General features: G+C 48.8%; 2 protein-coding genes across 2 annotated transcripts; one reads left to right on the top strand and one right to left on the bottom strand.

The window, feature by feature from the left end:
* Positions 1-508: 508 nt before the first annotated feature.
* On the bottom strand, positions 509-25,050 carry kank2 (KN motif and ankyrin repeat domains 2). The gene is made up of 13 exons (XM_056608891.1): positions 24,954-25,050; positions 17,223-17,357; positions 13,311-13,393; positions 11,478-12,893; positions 11,143-11,355; positions 10,940-11,045; positions 9,806-10,460; positions 9,501-9,596; positions 8,872-9,091; positions 7,885-8,027; positions 5,711-5,911; positions 5,126-5,224; positions 509-4,853 (listed from the first exon to the last, which is right to left on the bottom strand). Exons 3-13 carry the CDS (start codon positions 13,345-13,347, stop codon positions 4,797-4,799), a joined length of 3,243 nt encoding a protein of 1,080 aa, XP_056464866.1. The 5' UTR covers positions 13,348-13,393; positions 17,223-17,357; positions 24,954-25,050; the 3' UTR covers positions 509-4,796.
* LOC130372226 (hemoglobin embryonic subunit alpha-like) lies at positions 1,629-3,128 on the top strand. The gene is made up of 3 exons (XM_056578091.1): positions 1,629-2,421; positions 2,548-2,755; positions 2,869-3,128. Exons 1-3 carry the CDS (start codon positions 2,327-2,329, stop codon positions 2,995-2,997), a joined length of 432 nt encoding a protein of 143 aa, XP_056434066.1. The 5' UTR covers positions 1,629-2,326; the 3' UTR covers positions 2,998-3,128.

The raw sequence follows: 25,050 nt of genomic DNA, 5'->3' as shown, positions 1-25,050 counted from the left end.
GCACTATTCTAACAGTGTATTTCATTGTTGCCCGGTTTTTGAACCCTTTGTAAATGGGATTCGTTCAAACAGGTGTTCATACATTGAGAAATCCGTTTTGCAAGGTTGAATATTTAGTTTTAAAACTTGTAAGGTGTACGTTTACGACATTGCAACCGTATTTTTTCAGAACTGGCTTTCAGCACTGACTTTCCAGAGATTTGACCACACATGCGCCAGCTTTTGAGTCACGTGAATATTGGCAGTGTTCTGACTCCACTCGTTTTGAAATCCTGACAGTCGAATCTGAAAAAGAAAACCGTCCTGGGGCGGGACCATTTTACGCTAACCTATTGTTCTCTCGCTGCGTACATTCCAATCACACCATGTGCCGTTCAACGGGCTGTGGCTTATTGACAGTGGCTTCTGGCCGAGACACGAAATAAAGCCACTTTTCGCGGTTTGATTTTGATTTCCATTTTCTGTAACCATGGCTGTTTCCAAGTGAAGGCTGCAGCCTTGCTAGGACGCGTCCTTGCTAGTCGCGTCCTATGGAGATGAGACTCTTTGTAGGGTGTTCGAATTCTCAGTGGTCCACTATATAGTGGACTTAAAATAGGGTACATACGATGTTCCCTACATGTTACTCCCGTATACCACAATGCAATGCGGTTGTATTTTTCCAGGGGAGAAGAAGAAGCGTCTCCGGCTTGTGTTTAGAAATGTCAACAATTTATTTGGGATTTAACATTCAAAATTAATTAAAAAAAACTTGAACAAGGAAATGTAACATTCAACATCAATACAACCTCCAGCCCGGTTTGTTTAGATGATGTCGGCGCATCACGTCACACAAATACCAGGCGCATTTACTGACGCAAATGACGTTTAGAAATGTTAGGCGTAGTGTCCGAATTCTCGTTCCCTATTCCCTATATAGTGCACTATATCATGTACACTATATAGGGAATAGGGAACGATTTCGAACACAGCTTCTGGTTCCAGAAAATGGAAATCAAAATCAACCTCGAAAGTCGCTTGTTATTCGTGTCATCGGCAGAGCACTGTCAATCACGCACAGCCCGTTGAACGGCACATGTGATTGGAATGTACGTCAGCCGAGAGCAACCAATAGGTTTAGAGCTAAATGGTCCCGCCCCCAGGAACGTTTTTTTCTTTTTCAGATTCGACTGTCAGGAGTTTCAAAACGAGTGGCGTCAGAACACTGCCAATATTCACGTGACTCAAAGCTTGCGCCTGTGTGGTCAAATCTCTGAAAAGTCAGTGCTGAAAAGCCAGTTTTGAAAAAATACGTTGCAATGTCGTAAACGTACACCTTTACAAGTTTTTAAAACTAAATATTCAACCTTTCAAAACGTATTTCTCAATGTATGAACACCTGTTTGCAGAATCCCATTTACAAGGTTTCAAAACCGGGCAACAATGAAATACACTGTTAGAACAGTGCCAGATTTGAAACTCTGCAAATGCGCTGGTGAAATTGTTTGAACTTTGAAAATGTGTTGGTGAAAATGATGAAGAAGATAAAATAGAACACAAGATCATGTTTACAGATGTTTGAATTTTAGTTTTATTTTTTTTCAGGTTATAATCTCTTTTTTCAGTGTTGCAAAACCTATTTTACAAGGTGTTGAGTTTTCAAACCCAGACTTACAAGCCTTTGAAACTTTTTTTTTCAGGTTTGAATTATGGCAGGAAACTGACTCCATACATCTCACAGTAACGCACACATCTTTTGCAGCGCTGAGAGCGCGCCCATGAAATAATGGTCAGCAATAGATTACTAATATAGGCCTACAACAAACAAACGTCAGACTACCACACATAGAGAATATATCCTCCTATCATCTATCAACAGTTGAAATAGACACAAATAATGAAAAAAGTCACCTTCTTTTTGTGGCCATATGCATACCCGTGCTGCAGCGTCAGCATTGGAGTCAGGAGTGGAGGCGCTAGAAACCTCTCGAGGAAACACTGCTTCTCATGTCAGAGATAAGAAAGCAATCTTGGAATATATCCAATGTTGTTTGGTAACGCCCATTCTTAAAATAAACTCAAAAATGAACTTTGGTTGCAAAATTGCATTATTCTCCCCTCGAAAATGCTTTACCGGGAATCAATCAATGGCATGACCGTGAATCGGAATGCACATTATTTGTCATGCATTTTCAAGTCACGAAAGTCAATCTCATGGGAGAGGTCAGATCTTGATATGAAATACAATCTTGGCAACTCCTCAAACTGGTAGGTGGAGTCCAGCATATAGCCCTATAAATAGAACATCCATCGTTGGAGTACAGTACAGAAGACAAAAGCCTACAACATGAGTCTCACAGACAAAGACAAGGCCCTCATCAAGGGATTCTTTGCCAAGATCTCCAGCAAAGCGGTGGAGATCGGACACCAGACGCTGGCACGGTAAACAAACTGCTCTTTTTAGAGACCACATAGGCCATAACGCATATTGTTACGCTCAGAAAGTATCCACTTAATGGCTGACTTATTTGACATTTGTTTCTCCCCCCTCCATCTCTCCATCTTCAGCACAATCGTCGTCTACCCCCAAACCAAAGTCTACTTCTCCCACTGGAAAGACCTCGGGCCCGACTCCCCCAACATTAGGAAGCATGGCTACACCGTGGTGAAAGGGGTCCTGGATTCCGTCGACCTGATTGACGACCTTGTCGGTGGTCTTCTCGAGCTCAGTGAGCTCCATGCTTTCCGTCTGCGCATTGACCCCGCAAACTTCAAGGTAAACTTGTTCAGGTGTAAAATAACGATCAATAAAAGGCTCTCACCATTCACCATCCTATCATTGTAATAACAGAACATTTTAAATCTAACCATTTGTATTATTATTTCTAGATCTTGAACCTCAACCTGGTGGTCGTGCTGGGATTGATGTTCCCAGATGATTTCACTCCTCAGGTGCATGTTTCTGTCGACAAATATTTAGCTCTAATTTGTCTGGCATTGTGCGAAAAGTATAGGTAAAAACCCAATACGAAAAATGCGAAATGGTCATCATCGGCACGTGTCTGCATCGAAATATTTGCAATGTTCATCGACACATGTCTGCAACGAAATATCTGCAATGTAAATCATTGACGCATGTTATATGAAATAAAGCAAAAAAAAAAAATGATTGCCCTTGTTTTCATATCAAGATAGTAATTAGCTGTAAACTCAATTGTAGTTTTATTTTATTGCATTATAATTGTTTATTACTAGGATCAATTAATTAGAACAACTGGAATGCCAGTTGTTGCAATTTCTTTACACCTTGATGTCTTTATAGTTGCAATGAATAGACCATATAGTCCATTTTGGAATCCACATTTATTATATTTCTTCCAAATGAACAAATACTTTGGCAACACACAAACTTGCACAAGTAGTTAAAACTTAAACCAAAGAACTGTGAATATGTGACAATATAAAACCAAATGTATAAAAAGACGGACAGTTAAATTAAAAAAAGTCTATAAAAATTCTATTACTCAAAAGTGTATATTAAAAGAGTGGGAAAAATATTCAAAAGTAATATAAATTCTGTCATTGATACACATTTAAAAAGAATTTGACTTAATGCATCACCACAATTTTTCGAAGGACATATATTATTTTGATACTCCTATCTTACACATCACATCCTTTACAAGGACTCAAGTCACTTTCTAGATGCCATAAAAGTTCTAACTTCCATTGGATCACTCAAACATTGTCTTTGACATCCACGTCCAATGCCGAACCTTTCTAGGATCATTCCAAAATACCTTCACTGAGAAAACAAACCAAACCAAACCATAGACTACAGTACTATACATTTTGAAAGAAACCTTGTCAATTATTGACCCTCTGCAACTGCACCGGTTCACACACCTGCACACAACTCAACAGTGTGGAAGAGTTGAATTGTGGGATACATCTTTGGATCCGTTTTAGGAAAGAAAAAAGAGCTGGGAGTACATTAAAAAGAGATCAGTGTTTATATAGGTAAACCGGTGCTCCAATATGATATGTCACTAGCACTGGTAGTCATACATTTGAATCAGAATAAGTAATAGGGACTATAACAAAATATTGTTCAGTAAAGAGGTTTTGTGTATAAATTGTAGTATAATTATTATTATTATCTAAGAGGTGAATAGGTGTTGGACTTTGTAGCGCCAAAAATGGTAACTGAGGCGATATATCAAGGACACTTTGCTACGAGAGAGGTGGCTTGTGCTATTCCTTAAACGGCCGTGCTGGTGATACACAAAGGAATATGTTTGTTGACGTATGGATGTATAACAGTTCATTAGGCTACAAAAAATATATATTGCTTTAAGAAGAAACAGTTCTGTATAGTAAAAAAAATAGTTGAAATTCGGACAGAGTCAACGCTACTTTTCAAGCATTACCAAATGGTCACTTTTGTCGCTGTAATGGTATGGCTGGGGGTGGAGTGCATGTATGTAAGTAAGTACGTACGTACGTACGTACGTACGTATGTTCCATACATCAATGTAAAGTTGAGTGGTTGAGTCATGCCATTATCTTTACATCTCCAGAATGTTAGTTAGATAGTGGAAATACAAAGAGAAAACACACACACACACACACACACACACACACACACACACACACACACACACACACACACACACACACACACACACACACACACACACACACACACACACACACACACACACACACGAACAGTATCGGTCCGTTGCACACATGAAAAGGCAGACAGAAATAGAAGTAGACTGAAGAGTGGGTGTCACCAACGGGGGACACGTCCATCACTTTGTTTCCCCAGGCGGAGAGGAAGGGCCCAGAAGTGAGGACCTGGGGGACACCTGGAAAGAGTTGAGAAGTGAAGTGTTATTTAGAATCACTACAAACAGCGTATAAATGTGAACCTTTTAAATTTAGACTACATTTTTGGAAGTAGGATAACACTTTATTATTTTTGTTTCGATGTGTATATGTATGAGTGAGTGAGTGAGTGAGTGAGTGAGTGAGTGAGTGAGTGAGTGAGTGAGTGAGTGAGTGAGTGAGTGAGTGAGTGAGTGAGTGTGTGTGTGTGTTTTCGGACACAAGCATGCTTCTGGAGTCTACCAGTACACACAGGAGAAGGGGGTTTTGCAAAGTTCAGGTGTGCATAGAGCAGGACGGCGATGTCGTTCTGGCTGGCCTCCAGGGAAATGGACAGCGCTGTGCTGCCATCCTACAGGAGAAGCACCCAACAGAAAGATGTTGAAACCTTGAAGAGGGGTCAAGCACCTTAAAGGGGGTTGAAGATACTTAAAGAGGGTTTAAGGGCACACTAACAGCTTCAGACATTTGGTTTCTGGTCACAATTTGGCGCATTTCTGCGCACCTGCTACCAAACACGTTGATTCAACCTGATCAACCTCTGCCTGCAATATCCACGTCCCAGCGGTAAGCAGACGCTTCCTAGTGACTGTTTGTTTTTACATTCAGGACCTTTTGACACCTTTTGAACCATGAAATAATGCATTGTCGGAGGCAGTAGGCAGCCATTTCACACAAACCCATACGCGTATCAAAACACCCCGTTGCAACATTGGCTTACCTTTAGGACGTTTTTGAGCTACTCTAACTATAGGGGCGTTTCCCCGGCTGGAGATGGAGACATTATAGAAACCCTGTATGATTATAGGGGGGGGGGGGGGGGGGTTATCTGGCTTACGTTGTCCGTGAGCGTGGCGTCGCAGCCCGGCGCGGACAGCAGCTGCCGCACGATGTCGACGTGGCCGTGCTCGCAGGCGCACATGAGCGCCGTGGAGCCGTCGTCGTCGCGCACGTTGACCTGCGCGCCGCAGGACAGCAGCGCACGCACCATGTCCCCGCGGCCGTGGCTAACCGCTAGCATCAGTGCCGTCTGGCCGGCCTGGACAAACAACAACACAAAACAACAACACACGCACATACATACACACGCACACACACACACACACACACACACAAACCGGAATGAGTGCATGCTAATGTCACAGAAACATTTCACTGCACATGCTGAATGAGAATGTGACAAATAGTATTTAGTATTTAGTATCTCAAGATTCCTCTCCAGGGATAACACAATTCAATTAATGTTATATTTATTCTTTATCTTATGATCTAACTCCTTCAGGGAAGATAAGCTGCTGGTAAGAGTTAATGCGCTTTTCAATCAGCCACACACAATTTTTCAAGAACATAAACAATAACCGGCCTAACGGTAGGCGACTATGATTTTAAATGAAAGACGCACGCAGATGATATTCTGCTGACTTTATCGAACCCAGTCCGTTCAGTGCCAAAAGTTTCTGGAATAAATTAAATCATGCAGCTCATTCTCAGGCTACAAAATCAACAACCGGAGAAAGAGTGAAGCAACTCTGGAACATTGCCAGCACACCTGAGTACTGCTCCCTTTGCCTGGAAGCCTGGAGGAATTTGAGGTATTTAGGGGAAACCATCAGATCCCAGACTTCCAGAATTTGTGAAATGAATGTCCCTCAACCATTAAGAACGATCCAAGATGATCATCAAAATTTGAACAGTTCTCCTACTGTCTTTGTGGGGTGGAGCAGAGTTACAAACACACTGCCTAGGATAACCTCCATTATATCAGTTCTCGCGCTACAAATTCCGCAAGGCTTGTTTCAAGAGATTGATGCTTTTTTTTCTAGCTTCCTGTGGGAAGACAAGGGGCCCAGAATAAATCGTATAAACGCTCTCAAAGCTAAGCTCCAACAGGTGGACTAGGTGTCCCGGGTGTACAGTGCCGTCTGTCATGAAATTGTTTGTCGAGACTCCCGCTGTCATGGGGCTAAAGCAACATATTGACAAGGGGTACCTGGGAATGGCTCTAGAAGGAACTAATCATGGAAATTCTGCATACAGATAAAGATAATGCACAGGGTATAGTTCGCCCCTGTTAAACTCTAAGAGTGGACCACAACCTAACAGATCAATGCTGGCACGGATGTGTAAAAGTGGGAACTCTCATCCATGTGTTATGGCACTGCTCTGCCGTTGATTCCCTGTGGAGGGAGGTGGCACATATGCTCACGGGGATCCTAAATGTCAATTTTCGGTCCTTGCTAGGGACCCGCATTGAGAACATTTAGAGGGAAACCATCAAAGAGGGATTTCCCTTGCCAGCCTCATGGCAAAACGTCTCTTCTTGAAGAAGGTGAGGAAACATCCCCCGCTTCTACAGAGGAACGTCGCTGGAGGATTGGCTCCATCTCTGAAGCATGGGCAAGTTTATCTCCATCCTCAGCGACCTCGATCCAGACCCAAGTAAGTTATGGGACGGAAGAACACAGATACTTCTTCCCTGTATCATCAGTGCTCAGGGCTTACAGTGGGCCCGCCTATTCTACGAGTTTCAACATCCTAACTACAGCATCTATTCCGATGGGCCATTCGTGTGTTTACATAACCATCTGTCTTTCAATCTGTGTGTCCGTCTATCCATCTATAATCATCCACAGGGGAGCTGAAAGGTGACATGTCTGCAGCCCAGTTGAATGTGCCCCTTCCCCACCACCCCCCCCCCCCCCCCGAATGTAGGTCCTTTGTTGTTGTCGTCATTGTTGTTGTTTGTGTTGTCTATTGTTGTAGATTCTGTAGTTATTGTCACTATTTTAGTTGTTTGTGTGCTGTGTCTTTATTGTTGATGGAAATGCAAAGAGAAAAAAAAAAAATTTAACTAAAAGTGCGAGTAGAAAAATCCCTCTGATATAAATACATTTTATTTTATTTATAAAACACACAATTGTGTGTTTCCCTTGTTCTGCCAAGCTCCACTCATTTGGACCATATCAACATTTCAAAGGTGCAGTAACGGTTTTGAAACAGCAGGGGGCGTACCTGGCTGGCCTTGGCATTAACATCGCCTGTCCTGAGCAGCTGCAGGACTGTGTGGAGGTCGCTGTCAGAGTGGAAGGCAGCCAGCGCTGTCAGCATGATGGCAGTGTAACCGGCCTTGTTCTGTTTGTCAGCGTTGCACATGCCTGAACGGAAGATAGGGCAATTGTTTCTGGCAAGAAAAGACAACATCAGCACTGTGCTGACCTGTCCGACCTACAGTGTTACCATCAACAGGACAAGTAGATAAAAAATAGGTTGTGAAATACATTGTATTATCTTTCTTTCTTTCTTTTCCATAAGCTATCTGTTGCAATATACATAATATTTCTCTCTCTCTCCATCTACCCACACACTCTCTCTATACTCCCTCTTATTATTTTCCTCTCCCTCTACTCCCTCTTCTTTGCCCTCTCTCTCACCCTCTCTCTCTCTCTCTCTCTCTACAGTTTTTCTCTCTCTACTGTACCTCTCCTTTACTCTCTCTATCCTCTACTCTCTATATGGTACTCTCTCTGCACTTTCTCTCCCTGTCTACTCACTTTCTTTCTACTCACCTCATGTATGCTCTAACTTCTTTCTTTCCTACTCTCTCTATATATATATGATCTCTCCCTCTAACTTGTCTCTCTTCTCTCTGTCTTTGCACTCTGTCTCTCCTTGAACACTTTATATTTCCCTACTTTAAATTCTCTCTCTCTCTCAAGATCTCGTATCAATCCCATCATCTCTCCTCTCTCTCTCTCTCTCATCTCCTCTCTCTCCTCTCTTCTCTCTCTCAATCTCGGGGGGGGGTTCATCTCTCTCTCTCTCCGCTCGTCTCTCCAGCGAGGTCATCTCTCTCTCCTCTCTCCTCTCTCTCGTCTCTCTACGCTCTCTCTCTCTCGTCTCTCTCTCCCCCCCTCCTCTCCCCCCTCCCCCCTCCCTCCCTCCCTCTCCCCTCTCTCTACTCTGCATAGTCTCTCTCTCTCTCTTGTGCAGATGTCTCACCGGTGTCCAGCAGCAGTCTGACCACGGGGAAGTTGGAGTGGGACACGGTGTAGTGCAGCGCCGTGTTCCCGTTGCCGTCGGCCATGTTGATCACAAACTCCAGCAGCTGGGGCGAGCAGGAGGCGAAGGCGTCCATGTAGAGCCGCACCAGGGCCGGGTCTGCCGTCTTGTTGCAGGAGACGCGCAGCCACTCCTGCAGGACGCTGGTGTAGGCCGCCCTCTGGACAGGGCACAGGAAGGGACACAAGCTTTAGGCTGGGATATTATTATTTTTTATATATAACTTACATAATTATGTATGTCATTGCGGGCCGCCAGGAATGATTCCGCGGGCCGCCATTGGCCCACGGGCCGCACTTTGAGAACCAATGCTTCAGACCAATGCCTTCTTTTGAACTATGCTGTGAGAAGGAGCTACAATAACTAATATACAAGGAGGCGAGTACAAGGAGTAGAAGGCCTACCAATGCCTTCTTCTGAAATGTTAAACTCAACTAACACAATTCAAGTTTTGTAGCAATCATAGAGGCTGGCTATGTGCTGCGTTGTCTTTTGTTTCGGTTCATGCTGGCTTGTTTTTTGCACATGATTCATTCAGCCTGACTGACCCCACAGGACCCACTGCTTACCGCGCCCTGCTGACTGAAGGCATTGGGGTCTCCCAGGGACTTCTGCAGGGTGTGGAGAGCTGCCATCAGGTTGTCACTCATTTGGGCCGGGGGGGCCTGCCGGGGAGCGAACAAAAAAAAAGCAGGGTAAAAGCACTGCAAATTAACTCCTGAACCAAAGGAAAGTATATACAACAAACAAACACACGGCGGGTAAGATCCCGCCTCTAGTTCCATCTTGAGTTAACAGGCTTTGGGACAGGTCTCAGGTTCCACTAAGGAACGGGCTTCGGTGGAGCCGGTGTAAAACTGCTGGCTCACTCTGCGCGGAGGACGATGGCGGCACGGTGGTCTGCGGCGGAGCCTGCGTGGAGTTTGATTCGTCGGCTACCAGCTGAGGGGTCGGAGCGAGAGCTTCCGATTGGACGACGTACTGAGCGCGCTCGCCGCCGTCTGCGACCTCGATTTGACCGGCGACGCCGCGCCGTGGAGCACAGCGTTGCCACGGCGACGGACTCCGGGGCGAGCGTCCCCGGCAAAACCTCTCTCTCTCCGGTGTCCCCCTCTGCCGCCGTGGGACTGGCCGCGTTGTCCGGGGCGACGGTCTGGGACGGGACGGGGCTTAGATTAAGCTCGGCCACCTGTGGTTCCGAGTCGCTCTTTTGCACCACGTCTAGGCGCGCTTCTGGGGACCGCCGGGGGCCAGGCTGCGCTTCTGTGTCTGCAGGGGCGGGCGGGCTGGTGGTCTGCGGAGCTTCAGCAGCTGGAGCTGGAGCTGGAGCTGGTGGTCTGACGGCGGTGTGGCCTGGTGGAGGGTCGGTGTCCTGGGCATGGGGATTGGCGACGGGGGTCGTGGCCGAAGTTTGGAGCTGGTTTCTGGCAGCCGACTCGGGGAGTTTCTCTCTGGCTTCGTGATACTCGCTAGAGTCGCTCTCCTCCGAGCTCTCGCTGCTGCTGTCCTCGGAGGAGGTGGACTCGTATCTGCGAGAGATAAGACACCGGTTAGTCATCCACCGAAGGTCTCTTGTGATTCACTCGCCACAGTTCAACCCTGCACATTAGTACGGGAACTCCCTTGAATTTGTTGACTGGAAGCCTCATCACTGAACTTGCACATTCTCCATTATCAAGAGTTATACTAGGATGCTACGTCCCCCGCTCTGCTACCTACTGAATGACCCTTGACCCCTCCAATGAAAACCAGCAATAGCAGATGTTACAGTCACAGCTCAATTCAAGACAATTCTGTGAAGGCTAAAAGTTGCGCTAAAGTTAAAAGTTACTCCTGTGTGTTAATACAGGATATTAACATCAAAGTTCTGAGATATTATTGGTGTTCAGAGATCTAATCGGTTGATTCTATTCAGAATTATATTTTTTGAGTATCAATCGAATTGTTATAAATCTTTTGCATATTGGGCGTAAGGCGATCCAGTCGTTCTGCATTGTCTGTCACCTACCCCCCATTGACTCCAATGAACTGGAGGTTTTTCTTCAAGGAAGGAGACCCAGGTTCCCCCTCTGCTTTCCGCTTCATAATCGACCTCAGAGACAACTGGGGAGAGGCTGGAGACACAAGACCATCGTCAAATTCCACACCTGAAATCATGCATATCTTCAATATGGTATACAGTACAGGTGATCTAGAAGGTTCTCCGGTTACCTGTCTGAGGAAGACCCTCCTGTGGATGGGCTGCTTCAGTGACTGTGGGCTGGGTCCTCTCTGCATCTCTCAGATGCAATAATGGCGGCTGATTGCCAGACGTTCCCATGGCGATGGCAGGTTTAGCGACAGGAACTGAGGTGGACAACTCGCTTCTCAGGACATCCCGCACCTGCTTGGAGCTCACAGCGATCGGCAGCTCAACCGGAGCATCTGGGGTGTTGGAGAACGCAAAGAAACGATCTGTTATCGGGCGGCAAGTGCCAGTTAAGGTACACCCATAAAACAATCGAATGCATGAAAAATATGCACGAAAAAAAAGCCAGTAGGCCAACCTTCTGAAGCGATCACTTCCACGTGTCCTCGGTGGTGACCCTCGTGGGCGACGTGCGGTGTGGGGAGGGAGGCCGGGCTGCAGCTCTCGGCTCGGATCAGCGTCCCCACCTCGGTGACGGTGGGCTGCTCCAGGGTGTACACCTGGACCCCCACGGTCCTCTGCTGCCTCTGCCCGGGGTGCTGGGTGAAGCTGACCAGCGTCTGCAGGCTCTGGTCCTCGGGCTCCCGCCAGCCGACACTGGTGGTCCTGACCGGGTGCTCGGCGCGCAGGACCTGGGCGGGCCGCTCTGCCTGCTGCCGCGCGGCGCGGAGGTCCGCCGCCGCCTTCCTCAGCGCCTCCTCCAGCCGGCCCACCTGGCCCCTCAGGGCGTCCGTCTCCGGGAGCAGCCCCAGGTCCTGCTCCCGGACCCCGACCCCCGCGTGCCGAACCGGCGGCCCCTGCTCCGGCCCGACCCCGACGGTACGCACCTCCCTGGCGGCCCCGGGCCGCGCCCCGCCCACGATCACCGTGTCTTCGATCTCGCAACCCGAGTCCGGCTTGGAGGCGTCGCGGGGCGTCGTGGGGGACGCCGGCCCCCCCTCGGGCTTGGGGCTCGTCGGCGCCGCGGCGCCGGCGGCGGCCCCCGCGTTCGCCTCTTCTTCGGGGATGTCGATGTACAGCTCCCCTCTGGGACGGCCCCTGCTGAAGCCCGAGCTGTGGCCCAGGAACTTCTGGCTCTTCAGCTGCACGCTCAGCTGCCGTTTCTCCTCCTGCAGCACCGAGACCTTGACCTGCAGCACCGGGATGGTCTTCACCTGCTCCTCCAGCTCCCGGATCTTCCGCAGCGCCACCGCCATCTGCTCCCGCACGTGCGACAGGTGGGCCGGGGTGGGCGACACCGGGGTGGACAAGCCCGAGCTCATGGGCGTGTAGGAGCCGCCGCCGCCGCCGCCGCCGCCGCCCTGGACGCGGTTGAAGCTGTGCGCGCTGCTGATGGAGGTGTTGGAGCCCGCCATGCTGCTGTGCATGCTGCCCAGGTTGGAGAAGCGCCGGCCCTCCTTCTCCTCCTCCAGCTTCCGCCGGGCATCCAGCAGGGTCTTCTCCACTCGCGCCGTGCTGAAGCTGGGCCGCTGGTTGCTGTGGAAGCCCGGGGCGCAGTAGGAGAAGGAGGAGTGGCGGCTGTCCACGCTGGTGTTGGAGCAGAGGGACTCGGTGGACGTCCACCAGGAGCCCGTGTAGCCGTGGCCGCGCGGCAGGGAGCCGTAGCGCGGCCGCCTCTGGTTGGGCACCTTCTTGAGGGTGTGGCCCTTCTCGATGTCGTTGACATACTTGAGGAAGTCCAGGTCCAGACGGTAGCCGTAGGGGGTCTCGACGGAGTAGGGGGCCTCCTGTTCCTTCCCGCGCAGGACGGGGGGAGTGGGCGAGTTCAGCTTCCCTGTAAAAGGGGAGGCGGCGGGGGGTGAGGAAATCGAGGTTAGCCACAAAGGAAATCGGTGACTAATCTCGGACTCAGACTTTTTATTTGTTTTGGGGATCCTGTTGTTTACACTGTGTACACTGGGAGACAAGCTAAAGAAAACAAGGAAAACAAGGAGGTGGATAGGAGCAGAATAACAAGGAGTCCAATCCACAAGACTTAAGTCTGTCCATGATAACAGGAGAGACATTTAAGATGAGAATAGGCTGAGCTTTAAAATAAATAAAGGGGTTAGGGTGAGAATGAAGTGGGAGGGTTGATTGTGGTAATTGGGAGGACATTGACGATGAGCACGAGGTTTGAATTGATAAATGTACTTCCCAGTTGGGAGATTAGGGATACAAAGATTGAATAGAAGGGGGGGGGGGGGGTTACCTGGGAAGCTGGGGTCCATATGCAGCACCTGAGCCATGATGAGCCGGAGGTGGCCTGTCGCACAATCAACCACCGCCTCTCACCTGGGGAGGACCACAGATGCACAATGAATGTACTAACAATACAAACAAACAGCAGCCGTACATCCAATGTGGGTAGATTACATTCGATTAGAGAACGTTATCACACAATGACATTTTCAGTGGATCTTCATTATCATGTTTTCTTTATGGATCTCAAATAAAAACATTTCCGCCTGGGATTGGACCAACAATAAACACCATTAGCGCATCCCGTTAACTCACAAACCCCCCCGTCCCAATAAACGCACAGAAACAATCCCCGAGCTTACACGCCACAGGCGATACAGCCATGAATGGACTTCTCTTTGTGCTCTCAGCGATGGTTTATTGTATCGCTGCGCAGCTCTCCCTCCTCCCCGGGCCCTATCTCTCCTCTCCCCCTCAGCTGTATTTCCCCCGGCACAGTGACGTGGACTCTTCCGTGTGTTTGTTTCTGTTCTAAGTATTCAGACAAGAGAGGGTTACAAGGGAAAGTTTTCCTGGCAGCGTATTCCAGCGCAGGCCCGCCGCGGCCTGCCAGTTCCAACCTTATTAGGAATCATCTGTGCGTAGGCTTTCTTCTACAATTTAGGGCTGGCGTACACTCTTTCCCCTTTTCCCCTCCTCTCCCACACTTCTCCTAGCTCATCGTCTTGCCTCTCGAGCCCCCCCGCCACCCTTCTGTTTCACAGGATAACTAATGCAAGAGTTGGCTTTTTCTCGACCCCCCCCCCCCCCCCCCTTCCTCGGTGTCAGCTGAGGATCGGGAGGTGACAGTCGGTCCTCTGAATGTCCCACATCCTGCAAACTTCCGTCTCCATCCCTCGTGAAGAGATCCCTCCGTCCCAGCTCCACACTTTTTTGCATTAAAAAATATAAACCGTGACCTGCCACTATTTTCCTTCTTCTCTTTCTCTCACCAGGAGAGATGTCCTTCCAGTGAAGCTGCGCCGCCTACAATGCGAGGCCTGTTGAGTCTATTCCCCCCTGCAAAATATTAACTTCCCAGGTCACGGGGTTTGTGGGAACCAAGGACGCGATGTTTGAACTGTCTCCAGCAATACCCCGTTGGAGCGCCACTATAGCGATGATTATATTGACTTAACGTTAAGATATTGATTTAACGTTTTTCCCCTGAAGAGTTTGAGGCCATGGTCGGCTTACTTCAGTTCGTGCAGATGTTCGGCCTCCATCAGAGCAAGCTAACTCTCTCTCGCCCTCTCCCAACCGCTCTATCGCTACATCTATCCGACTCCCTTTATAACTCTCCCGCTCTCTGTTTAATCTATCGTTCGCATTCTCACACTCCATATCCCTCTCTCTCCCACTTTCTCCATCCCTCTAAATTCATCTCACCCCTTTATATCTCCCCCTCTCTCCCCCCTTGAGCTCCCTCCACCGTCACTAGACATCTTGTGACTCTATGGTCGCACACTCCTCATTTGTGGAAAGTAGGGGACTTGGAAACACTGACTGAGTTCACTTGGTATTTCTGAAGCCCTCCAGTTGGTTTTGATATCCGGGCGCCAGCCTCTCTATCAGTGGTCAGTCAACACTCTCTCTCTCACAGTGACACACGCACACGCACACACACACACACACACACACTCACACGCATAGACATATACAGGCAGAGACAGACACACGCACGTACACACACACCGAAAATACGCACACACAAACACACCAACAAATACACGCACCTGTACAGACACACACAGATACACATACACACACCCCAAGGACAGATTTGTGGAAAGGCAGAGGCGGGAGAAGCACAAGGATGTAAATTACTGTGCGGAATGCAAAGCTATAACTGTTGCGCTTACACCAGCTATTGAATTAGGAGCGCGCGTCCTAGCTATGACAGGCAGCTAACACATTATAAACCAGGAGTGGCATGCGAGGCAAACCTTCTCAGCGGACTGTATGTGAGCGAACGCGGCGGCAGGTTTATAAATAAAGTACGCACGTATGTGATTCTTTATCACGGCATGGAATGTGTTACAGAGTGAGAATACAGAGTGGTGTTCAAAGTATGAGAAAGTGAGAAAGGACAGATAGTTGGGTGGGAGCAGAGAGTGTGTGAGAGAGAGAGAGAGAGAGAGAGAGAGAGAGAGAGAGAGAGAGAGAGAGAGAGAGAGAGAGAGAGAGAGAGAGAGAGAGAGAGAGAGAGAGAGAGAGAGAGAGAGAGAGAATGTGTGTGTATATATGTGTGTGCGCGCATTAAAAGAGAGATAGGGGGAGTGAGAGGATACAGTGAACACCAGGATAGATACTATTTACTTTTTAATCACACTTAAGAGCAGCGGTAGAACTGTTGTTACTACATGTTGTTGTCTTCTGTTAGGGTGCGCCTCTATCCTTGCCTTGCCGTTGAATTGTCATATTCAAAGTGATATCTCCTATCCAACTTGCTTTTGGCCGGAACCAGGTCCCCAAACCAACCTCCCAACCAACCAGAATAAAGACCTCTCTGCCATCGGCCATAGTGGGCTTCTTGTGTTTCAGATATATGCATGCATGACTGTGTGTGTGTGGGTGTGTGTGTGTGTGTCCCTCCATCTCTGCTCCGCCAAACAGTGTTTCTTCTCAGATGACGGCGAACAAAAACCAGTGTTCCGGGGTCAAGAGGACCGTCACACTAACGTACCTCGACCTCCTACCCCCCACGCCCCCGCCCCCTCCTAATATCTCCCCAGCCAGCTTCATCAAGGCCTCACAGCCCGTCCTAGACTCCCCCCCTCCCCCCACCCCGTTCCCCCGGGCTGTCCTTCGGCCGCATTCCATACTGACTGAAAGTTAATTAGGAAAAAATATCCACCGCAACGCCCGTGCTCACCACTCCCTCCATAATGGTTCAGGAAGGATTAGTGGGCTACGGTTGTTGTGGTCACCGTCATTAAGATAACAACCACCCCCAGCCCCTTTCTTCCCGGGGGGGGGGGGGGGGGGGGGGGGGGGATGCCAACCGTTGCGCGTTAAGTGGGAAATCTCCCAGCTTTCTTGCAGCATTTCACCGAGGCACGCCCCCTTTTGGTCGGTCCCACTCGGGATTCTGAGGGTCCACCGAGTTCAATGAGGTTGACCGTACGAATAGACAAACGCACATGGCTTCGCCCATAATGAGTTGTGTTTTCTTTGTATTTGCGCCACGTTGGTCTTCTTAATGTCGATTGTAATGCCCGTACACACTTGATGACATAGCTGCTTTAATCCGTCTTGCTGTGCGTGCAAAAGTTGTGTTGTTTAACTTCGAGCTCGTTTGCTAAAGAGGCTAATGTAGCTAACAATAACAATGACCAGCCAATGACTGTTCTTCCCCGACTCGTCGTGTAGCGATGCCCACAAAGAGGCATCACAAGGGCCACTTGTGCGGGCGGTGCACGAGGCCTCTCAAACACACCATCCGTCCTTCTCCACAAACAACAGCAACACGTCAGAGAGCTTCACCACCCGCCGTCATCACGGTGAGTAACGCTGAGTAGTAGCACACCTCCAACATCCCGGAGGGGGAGACAGGGCCCGGTGTATGTATGTGTTACGCCCCGAACCTGAACACCTTGGTGTGCTCCAGAAAGGCCCAAGACCCCAAAATAAAAAAGCGCTTTCAAGGGTGCGTTCATTAAAGGGGGGTCAAGCCATGGCCGCCGTCCGGCATTGGTTTTGCCATGACGCAGACTTGGACATGACTAATGACCAACCGGCTCTTTACAGAGTGCAACAATTTCTTCTTTTATAGATTTTTCCACTTCATTTCCCAGGTCTCCACTATTTCCCCCCCCCCCCTCTATAGGGTTGGGAATGGTTTATGAATTAGGAAATGAGGGCTATATTTTCCGTTTCGTACCAGCTGCTCCCGCTGCAGGGCTCTCCACCCCAGTCTCCTGGCACTCCTCACCCCCTCTTCCTCCTCCTCCTCCTCTCCCCTCCTTCTTCTTCTTCTTCTTCCCTCTCTCCTTTCCTCCTCTCTTACAGCACCCGCCTGAGGAGAAGGAGAGATGATGACGTGAGAGACTGCACTGTAATGTCATCAGAGCCAAAATAGAGATCTCCTTGAGCTACAAAACCACATAAACAAGACATAAACAAACCAACGAAAGGGCGGAGACACATAAGAGTCATCTATGGACGTGGATCAATCCCGATGAAATGTTAAGTGACCCCCTGGCTAATGGCGGGGTGTGAACCAGGGTGACTCCCGCCGGGAGAACAGCAGGCTGCACAAGACATTCCATTGTGTACGATCGCAGACGTCCCTGACGTGATCAACATGCCCCCGAGTAAAGATGTCACACGCACGCACATAAACACACACACACACACACACACACACACACACACACACACACACACACACACACACACACACACACACACACACACACACACACACACACACACACACGCACGCACGCACGCACACACACACACACACGACTCAATGTCTGCCAGTGGTGCCACCGAGGGAGAGAGAGAGAGGAGATCCTGATTCAGAGACACAAGCAGAGCTTCTTCTCATCAGACTGTCTTCTGTGCAACACAAACTCACTACCCCCCCCCCCTACCCCCACCCCATCTCCTCCCAGTGATCCTAATGAATCCAAGCTTGAGGAACCTCCCAGCCGTGGCGTTCAGAAATGTTTTCTACTTTTCCTGTCTATGTGACTCACTCTCTCAAACCTTGTTGTCATACCCTACTACTGACTACTCCCCAGTCAGGGCTCTAACCCTGAGTCCAGTCCTCCCCAGCAAACAAAACAACCACTACCTTTTAGGAAGGAGTTGTGCGAGACTGTCTGCTGCAGAGAACGGGACCATGTGACCTAAAGAGTGGGTCACCGTATAAAAAAATAGAAAATATGATTTTTTTTTGGGGCTCGGACTAATCAGTGCAAGTCAAGCTGATAAGCTGTGTGTTAAAGGGGGCCTCTGTTCTCATGGCAAGCGGCTGCTCACGGCCGCAGCGTACGGTCACCGTGGTGTGGCCGACATTTTGTTCAGAGGTTTAGGTTTGGAGAAGCCAGACGACGCTCTCCTTCCCGACCTCTCGACGTTACGATAGTTACGGTGCTGTCATGCTATAATCATGTGGGATAGCGAGCGCGTGAGAGTCAAGGGGGGGGGGGGGGGGGAGAGAGAGAGAGAGAGAGAGAGAGAGAGAGAGAGAGAGACAATGAGAGAGACAGACAGCGACAGAGGGTGAGTGAGAGAGAGAGAGAGAGAGAGAGAGAGAGAGAGAGAGAGAGAGAGAGAGAGAGAGAGAGAGAGAGAGAGAGACAAAGAAAATGAGAAAGAGTACACACATTAAGTTAGAAAAGAGACAGAGAGAGTGAGAAGGAGGGTGAGAGACGGAGAGAGAGAGAGACAGAGAGAGTGAGAAAGCGAGAGATAAAGGGAGAGAAAGAAAGAGAGTGAGAAAGAGACATGGGTCTTTGCACTGGACGCAGGACTAATCACAAAGACCCATTCATCCACCCTCTGGCTCCACAGCTGGTTCTAATATAAAAGGTAGGAGGGGCATTTCTCAGAGATGGAGAGAGAGAGAGAGAGAGAGAGGGAGAAGGGGAGTGAGAAAAGGGGAGAGTGAGACAGTGAGAATGTGTGAAAAAAATACCTCAAAACAAATCCTGGTCGGCTATGCGGCTGCACAGCATCAGACCTCAAACAGGCAGATAAGTCACTGGGAACGGTTCAAAAGTTGCCACGGCCGATCATTTACTTCCCCATATCTCCTCGTGTCCGATAAGCGAAGCAGGGGTTTGTTTAAAGTTTAAAACAAAAACAAATCATTTGCTGCCGGGTATGATTTAATCCCGCGTGCGGTTGGTTGTTTTGACGGGCAATCATTTGTGGATTTGATTCACACGTAGACCCCGCCCCCTCAGCACTGATGATCACACACATACCCCTGAACCCACATATACACACAACCAAACCCACATTCACCCACACACTCCCCCAAACCCTACACTACACTCCCCCACACCCCAAAACCCACACGACCCAGCAGTACACACAGCCTCGGGCCGTCCAAGCTAGTGGTCGGCAAACACAGCTGTAGGATGTACCCAGTTGTGGGGTGGTGGTGGTGGTGGTGGTGGTGGAGGTGGTGATAAGACACAGAGGGGGAGGGGGACCGGCTCCTTCTCACTCCATCACCTCCAGCCTAAACCCTCCACTGACAAATCATCCGCAAACACCTCCGCCTTGCCGAATGCAGGGGTTTAGCACTCAAACAACAGTGGGGGGACGAGATGAGTCCTGTGTGTTTAAAGATTGGCCCACAATACACACACACACACACACACACACACACACACACACACACACACACACACACACACACACACACACACACACACACACACACACACACACACACACACACACACACACACACACACACACCCCAGCAACTATCTTGGAAATTCAAAGAAAAAAATATTTCAATCAATTGCAGATTGTATTTGGTGTAGTCGGGTCATGTTGGGAGAGTTTGAAGTGTGGTGGTCAGATGGGCAGACAGGCACGTGTTGGGATGTACCAAGGGCATGTGGTCTTTAATCAACCTGTACCCAAGCTTCGCGTGGATTGTTGTCAGGCTCACACACACACACTTAGGACAGGGTCTCAAAAGGAATGTCGACACACACACACCACTAACACCCTCTAACACCATGCATAGTGGGTGCAGCTGACGTCCATCATGAAATGATGACTGAGCTTGATTAAGCGATGGGGGTGTGTTCGGGTGTGGGTGTGTGGGTGGGCGAGGGGGGGCCGGTTGTTGTGACAGTCAGTGGAGGAGGTATGCTCCTTGAGGTCCGCCGGAGACAGAAAGGGTTACAGGATAGGCTGCTCCATCTTTGTATTCCCCACGGGCCCTGAAACAACCAAGCCACTTCCCTTCAGCCCAGGAAGAGAGAGGAGGGAGGGAGGGGGGGGGGGAGGGGGAGAGGGAGGAAGGAACAGAACGAAAGAAAGAAAGAAAGAAAGAAAGAAGAAAGAAAGAAAGAAAGAAAGAAAGAAAGAAAGAAAGAAAGAAAGAAAGAAAGAAAGAAAGAAAGAAAGAAAGAAAGAAAGAAAGAAAGAAAGAAAGAAAGAAAGAAAGAAAGAAAGAGGGGGGGAAGAAAGAGAGAGAGAGAGAGGGGTGAAAGGGGGGAGAGAGAGAGGGAGAGGGAGAGAGAGAGGGAGTGAGAGAGAGAGGGAGAGGGAGAGAGAGAAAAGAGGGGCAGAGAGTGAGAGGGGTTGAGAGAAAGAGTGAGGGGAGTAGAGGGAGAAGAGGGATGGAAAGGGGGAGAGTTTGGGAGAGAGAGAAACAAGCTAAGCGAGCCAGGAGGAGGGAAGAGGGGAGAAGGGGGAGAGAGAAAGAGTCAGCAGAGAATAACTTTACTGTATGTGAGGGAGGGAGTGAGGGAGTGAGGGAGGGAGTGAGGGGAGAAAAAAAAAGAAGGAGAATGCCAGAAAAGAAAGGCGAGACTGCAAAGGGTGAAGGGCAGCTGAACGTTTTTAGATGGAAAACATTTTCCCCAATGAGAACACGGTGACTTTTCTCCTCAGAATTGGCATGGATCGGTATGAATCACTTTCGACTGCCACGACCCATGATACAGTAGGGAGCGCTGAATCCCATCTCCCACTGCCGTGCCGGCGCAGCGGCGGGAACATCAGACGATAAGGAGAGGCAGAGCTCCTGACCACGAGTTACATGAGGTTCCTCGGAGAGAGACCTCTCCTTTCTCCACAAAACAAGGCAACCGCTCCGCCTCTGAGATTAGCATCGCTTGTGCGTTGCTTGTGCGCAACTAAAAATAGTCACACAATGGAGAGACGCTATGAAAGGCGGAACTTCATGTGACCTTATAAACCCAGCTCATATTCAAACAAACTGTTGGAGTTTTGGTGAAACCCACGGTTTTAAGTCCTTTTAACGGCAGTTTTTTATATATTTAATGGCCGGATGTGTTTTTTTCACATTAATGTTTAACCAAGAGAAACATTTGTGGGGATGGGAGTGCTTTTGCCTCCATGCTGGGTTCACCCTGAAGGCCTAGTATCACAGATGGCTTTACTTAGCCAACTGGCCCTGAATAATTAATCAATAAAGTACAAACGGACCCATTAACAACTCGGGCAAGGCTTGCCCGAGTTGCTAAACAATAGCAGTCTATTACGACTCACAGAGGTGGTCAATTTAAAAGTTGTAAACTGTGCAATGTGTGTGCATGTGTGTCTGTGTGTGTGCGCATGTGTGTAGAAAGGAGGTACTGCCTGCCTCAGATGAGCTAGCGTCATCATGGTAATACACGTGCGTGTGCACCGTTGGCTCTCCGGTGTGTTGGTTCTGACTCACCAAGTCACCAATGAGCCATCATGGATGGTCCAGGGGGGCTGGTGGCCCTCTAGGACGGGATCCCCCTGTTAGTCACATTAAGGAGGTAACGGGGGGGGGGGGGGGGGGGGGGGGGCCCTAGGGGCGCGCTGCTCACGTTACGGCGGGAGCTGGGAGCTGGGTAAACAGCCGCCCCTGCTGCCATTGGTCACTGCAGCGACCTCCCGACAGGAAGTTCGGGGGGCATGAGGGGCCTGCAGGAGGATTTGGGGGGAGGAAGTGTGGAAAGACAGAAAGAAAGAAAGAAAGACGGAAGGAAAGACGGAAGGAAAGAAAGAAAGAAAGAAAGAAAGAAAGAAAGAAAGAAAGAAAGAAAGAAAGAAAGAAAGACAGACAGACAGACAGACAGACAGACAGACAGACAGACAGACAGACAGACAGACAGACAGACAGACAGACAGACAGACAGACAGACAGACAGACAGACAGACAGACAGACAGACAGACAGAGAAAGAGAGAGAGAGAGAGAGAGAGAGAGAGAGAGAGAAAGAGAGAGAGAGAAAGAGAAAGAAAGCAAGAACAAAATAAAGGTACTGTCTTGGTGGGGTAGTGGAACGGCTACATGGTGTTCGATTCCCCAGCTGAAAGGTACCAGACACAGCCACCCTGTCGGCCCGTGTCGGCGGTCAAACCCGTAGCCATCCTTGAGGCGAACCCCTAAAACAGCTGGATCGGGACAGCGGTGTGCCTCTGGTCAAATGACGAGCGGCTGGTGGAATGGAATAAATCGTACGAATCCAGGCGACGGGGGGGAAGTGGGAAGGACGTCCAGCAGGGAGGCGTTGGAGGAGGGGAGGAGCGTGTGGGAGAAGGAGGGGGACAGGGGGGAGGCAGACGTAGGCCAGACCGTCAGGGGTGGGGGTCGGGGGGAACAGAGGGAGGGTGCCGTGGCGGGGTTAAACCCGGGGGTTAGCGTGTGCGGCGGTACGGTCGGGGACGGCGCGGCGAAGGGGCAACAGGAAGTAATCTAGCGGCCGTGTTGATGTTGTGCTAAAGTGGTTCCTCCTCAGGAGATACTCATCAGGCGGCTTCCTGACTCAATAATCAGTTAGCTCTGCTGAACCACAAGACTATAAACACACACACAAAAGCAGACCCCCACACAGACCAAGACGCAAGCCCTAACACTATCCCTGGCGCGGACAAGTCACAAAGTATAACTAAACACCGTCCTGTTTTTTATTTATTTAGGATTGATTGGGGGGGCTGATTATCGGATTAAAAGATTAAACTAGATTATTTAACGAGCTAAGGGGGTTTCCCCTGCTGCAACTATAGCTGTTGCTTAAAACGTTGCCTACACTTCAGTCAATAGGTGAAGAGCACAAGGATTAACGCTTAGGCCTATGTGATGCCTTAATCCCTGACACAGCCCATACAGTAATGTACAGATTCCTCAGTGGCCCTGTTTACAATACCCTCTGCTCCAACACTTTATCTAATCTTTTTGGTCGGGCAATTAGCTGGAATTTTGAGTTTGAATCCAAACGATAAGCAGCCTTCAAAGAAAACGAATAACAACATGTCATCTATACGAGAGTTGTAAACAACAAACTTTAGGACAGTACCACAAGGTGCATGAAATGCAATAAAGTCCTACCACAACAACGTCAACCCTTTAAATTGCATTATTAAATGGACAGACACAATTTTTAATAATGTCTCATTTGAAGTGAGCAGAGGGCATCAAAGTAACACTGCTCAGTGAACGGACACTCATCAGTTGGATTAAAGTCAACTCACTCAATACACTCAACCTCATTAATATCTAGCCACCAGTAACCATGGGCCCGGCGTGTGGTCCTAAAGGGCTTTATAAATTGACATTCCTGGGAGTGGAATTCCAATACAGCGCCCCTTGGTCTCAATGTTTCAGCCCAAGAAACAAATCACATTCCAGCTTCCTAGCAGCTGGCCGGAACCTGGTGAAGAAGTGCACCCCATCTTCTCGAACCCACATGATGGAAGTCCATCACTAGGCTACCACCACGTAGTGGTGGTAGCCTAGTGATGGACTTCGATCAAGAGACTTACTGTAACTATGACTTACTGTAATATGGACTTCGATCAAGAGACTTACTGTAATAACCCACTATTTAAAATAATTAAACTACACATTGATTCATGCATGACAATAGATGCCAATTCAGTCACCCGGTCATTAATGCTACAACGACTCTAAGTCTAAACCTAACTTTGCCCTGCAGCCATAAATCAGATTTTTTTTTTCCCTTACGAAACTTTTTTGGACGTTGATTGGTCTCTCCAGTCCTCAGCCCTGTATGATGATATGATTTATGAGTATTGATATCAACATTGCTTCACCGCGGGGTGCAGTCTACCCTCTTGGAGTTTAGCTGGTTGTCTCGTGGTTAGGTAAACAAATTTGAGGGGAAACGCGGCAACGAAAATGTGATGAACATCTGGAAGTAATGGAGGCTTGTAGAATGCATGGTCGCGCCCTCTCCCTGGAGTCGCAGCCATCACCGGGGTTGTGATAATACAGCTTTCAAACGTTAAGATGTGTCTTCAACGAGGATAGATGTAGTCATTCGAAAAACTTTTATGGGCCTATTTAGATGATAAACGCACACGCGTTGAAATGCAGCCTCACCATCACTGAATAAGACCGTATAGGATATAGCACGACGCGTCGCCTAGTGACCCTAACGCTCAAATCAATTGAATAAATAAATTCAAAACAAACGAATGGTTCAGTCCAACACATGATCGAGTCCATATTCGACGGGGGTAAAAAATATCGCACGTAGCGTATTAACTGGTGGCACACAGCAGGCATTGTGTGCGCTCTGATGTTGTGGAGCGCATGAGTTCCTCATCATAAATCTGGACAAAAAAAAACGCGCACTGGACGAAGAATCACCAGACTAAAATAAAACAATGAAATAGCCACTTATGAAATAATAGTATGCGAGCAAAGAGTATCCAAACACGCACAGACACGCACACATTTGCAATTCAATACCATGACTCGCAACGTTTAGACTGGATGATCTTGACAATATAGAATCCGCTAATTCGGACCAAGAGACATGGGCATGACCACGTTGTCTACAAAAGAAACTCTCCCATCAAACAACATTTTCCTCTGAACCAAAAGGCGAACTGGAAGACTATTCCCAAGGCAAACCCCGCGTGTATTCTAGTGTGTTTGTTTTCCTTACCTATCCTCTGGGTATCCTTTTAGTCGCTTCTGCCCATCGCCGCTCACTGACAGGGAGACAAAAACACCGCAGCCAAGACTCACCGACAGAGACACAC

Source organism: Gadus chalcogrammus, chromosome 2 (genome assembly GCF_026213295.1).
Source record: "Gadus chalcogrammus isolate NIFS_2021 chromosome 2, NIFS_Gcha_1.0, whole genome shotgun sequence".
Taxonomy (NCBI): domain Eukaryota; kingdom Metazoa; phylum Chordata; class Actinopteri; order Gadiformes; family Gadidae; genus Gadus; species Gadus chalcogrammus.
This window is presented reverse-complemented; position numbering and strand designations above follow the sequence as displayed.